Consider the following 3,115-nt stretch of genomic DNA (forward strand, 5'->3'; position numbering starts at 1 on the left):
AGATTTGTTCCATTGACTCACGAAATGGCACTATGGATCCAAATTGTTCATTTTTCTGGTCTCTCTCAGCTGGAGAAAGAAGAGCCCTCGGATCCCCTCCAAAAATGCCATGGGTCTACAAATGATTCAAACCTCTGTTAATGTTCCTTACTCCACTCATTGAATAGTAGCATCACACTTTTCCATTCTATTAGTAGCAGCATGTCGAGGTGAGCTGTTGTAAATTGTAGCCAGCCTTTGTTGGTAGCCACAGAATTCTACCGTATTGTCTAATTAGAGGAAAAGAAAAAAGAGGTCGTCTGTTCACCTATGGAATATATATAGCAGACCGGACTTTTCTCCTTTGCCAACTCTCAAAACATCTTGGGCAAAGACGAACACAGATTCACCACTCGATGGAAAATATACTGAAGATGGAAAATGTATATTTCGTCTCTATTAAGACAGTTATTTGTCTCAGCATTTACTAATCCAACTAGTAAGTCCATGATTTTATGAAATGAGTAATGAGTAATATACCCACTTTCGTCAGCACATCATTCACACCTAAAAGCTACCAAGTATTTTGACTACATTTACTGAAAGACCTTTCAGGTTATGGCCTCTTTCAGAAAAAATGTTATACATGTTATGGCAATTAAATGGGTTATTTACCTATGCCACCACCACCATTTCTGTTGCCTGTCTGAGTTTCGAATAGGTAATAAAACCTATTGACTCCTGTTCCTGCAAGTATCAGCTGTTACTGGTGCTGTTGCTAGTTTTTTTTTTTCTGGAAATAGAAAAAAAATCATATTCATGAAATGAAAGGAACTGCTGCTTTTGGTACCATTAGGATTTCTTTTTCTCCTGGATGAGTTGTATCATCTCGCCAAGTTCAATTTTGTCTGCTCCTGATAAAGGTTTCTGGTGAATACTCAATGATCAAGGCTGCTGCAAACTGGAACACGCTTGATGAAGTCTTTATTTTGTATCAAATGAGCAGGAGCAGATGTCATCCTCTCATACATCGCTCTGCAAGCAGCTAGGCATTTATGTGCAGAAAACAGAGGGGTGTGCCGGAATTTCTATTCTATGAACAGTATATGAAGCGTGAACCGTTAATACCTTAAATCTTGTTAGATTATTGTAGCTATTAGCTTTGCATAAATCATGTTATTTATTAATTAAATTCAGCCGTTATAAAACAATGGTTCTAATTTTCCATTGTATATTCGTGAAAGGAAAAACTCAAAGGAAAAAAGCTTTTATTTCTTTGTTGATTCTTCAATTCGTACAGATAAGAGGCTTAAAATACAAGAAGCCTAGCAAGCTTCTTTTCTCATGAAATGGTGACAGTGCAGAATGGCTGGGAAAAGAAATAAAAAAGAAAAAGAAGAGCAAAAAGAGGAGGATGTCAGTGCAGCAGATCAAAGGATGTAGTCATCGGTTGCTGGTTTGCCACCTCTGCTCGGAGATGAGCCGTATTGCAGGGGACCTCTTCGTGATCTCGAAGAACAGCAATTGCATTTAAATGCAAATCATTGAGCTTCTGCTGAAGGTCAGAAGATTGTTTTCTAAGGGAATAGTTCTCTCTTATGATCTGTTCATGCTGGTTGGACAGAGAATTAAGCCTTTCAATAAGCTCACGGTTTTCAGACCGGAGGTGCACCACCTGTGACCAGAGCTCATCAAGGAGCTTTTGTTTGCGCATGCGTGACCTGCGTGCTGACTCTCGGTTCGAAAGCATTCGCCGCTGTTTCCTCTCATCAATCACGCTCTGCTGTTCTTCCGCTTCATCCTGTGAAGTGAAGTCCTGGTGAGAGGAGTGAACTTGGAAGCACGTTGACAAGCTGCTGCAGTTAAAGCCTGGCATGACGGTCTTTGCAGCAGCAAAATTGGCCTGGAGGCCTCCCATATAGGTAGCCTGCGAGTATGCAATCGTTGCAACTTCATCCATTTTGAAGTAGGGAACTGGTCTGGTCTTAAAATGAGGATTCAGGAACAGAGTTGTGGGTCGAGGGGAGAGGCAGTGGAGGGCGTTGAGTTTGCAAAAGAATGCAGTTATTGTTTTGGAGAAAGGGAAGGAAAGAGGAGGTGGGGGTGGATGTTTATAGGAGGAAGAGAGGCAAGTGGGCATCTGGCTGAGAGAGACAAAAGAGTACAACAATTCCACCTCCTTAAAAGTGCAGACAACCAACACCCCTTTGATCCCATGCGTAGTTTTTGAGCGCCACATACTGTGCATGTACCTGCCAAGGATTATTGAATAAACATACATGCTTACTCGTTTACTTGTCTTTTATATGTAGATTTATTTATTCCATTTGCTACTAACTAGCAAGCACTTTGTCTTAATCCTAGTGTTCATAAACAACGTGTAATTACTATCTTGCACTTGAGTGGTGCAGTACCATGACATGCACAGGGGAATTTATGATTATTTATTGCATGTAAATTTGACAATTTTTCCCTGAAGCTACACTCTAGGTGCAAAATATTATGAAAGGTTTATAAGCAAAACAAAATAAAAATCATGAAAGGCATGGCTTGTTTTTTCATATAATATGAATACCTCCTAAAATATTGTGTAAAGAGTATAATTGTTTGTCACAGGACACTTTCCTGTGTTCACTATTTGTATGTATGTGTTTATGCATTCATGCATTATATATATATATCGAAGTATGTGTATGAGTAGAAATGTGGGAATTCAAAAGGTCCTTTCTTTGGCTGCCACAGGTTCCTCTGTGTCACTGAAAAAAGACAGGCCACAAAAGCTTCCGTACCAAACCAATTTGACCGAACGCACTAAACATAAAAACATTGGTCAGGCATTAAAATGACAAAATAAGTACATCTAAAGTAGAGATGGCTGTGTCGTTTGCATTGGTCGTTCTGAATAAAGTAATGTGTAAATTTCGTCACTTTTTTTTTGAAAGACAAGCTGGCTGGGGTTAGGCAGACCCCTACCAGTTATTATTCAACCTACCACTGGGTTTTGAACCTGCAATGTTCCACCACAACGAGACGTGCACTGACAGCTCCTACCACCACGCGGAGCCCTGTTGGCCAAATTAATGTGTAAATATTAATACTTGAAAGTTTTGAAGTTTGTCAAATAATTTATTTTTTT

The 3,115-nt window shown here is 39.6% G+C and overlaps 1 protein-coding gene across 1 annotated transcript; it reads right to left on the bottom strand.

Annotated features, from left to right (window-relative positions):
• Positions 1–1,396: 1,396 nt before the first annotated feature.
• LOC149848056 (basic leucine zipper 43-like) lies at positions 1,397–1,939 on the bottom strand. The gene has a single exon (XM_090003106.1). The coding sequence runs from the start codon at positions 1,937–1,939 to the stop codon at positions 1,397–1,399; it is 543 nt and encodes a 180-aa protein (XP_089859232.1).
• Between the last annotated feature and the right edge of the window lie 1,176 nt (positions 1,940–3,115).

The sequence above is a fragment of the Nuphar pumila genome, chromosome 1, assembly GCF_984573655.1.
Source record: "Nuphar pumila chromosome 1, dmNupPumi1.hap1.1, whole genome shotgun sequence".
Classification (NCBI taxonomy): Eukaryota; Viridiplantae; Streptophyta; class Magnoliopsida; order Nymphaeales; family Nymphaeaceae; genus Nuphar; species Nuphar pumila.

Excerpts from the sequence above, each read along its gene's own strand:
- LOC149848056 (XM_090003106.1), bottom strand. The coding sequence starts at position 1,939 with ATGGATGAAGTTGCAACGATTGCATACTCGCAGGCTACCTATATGGGA.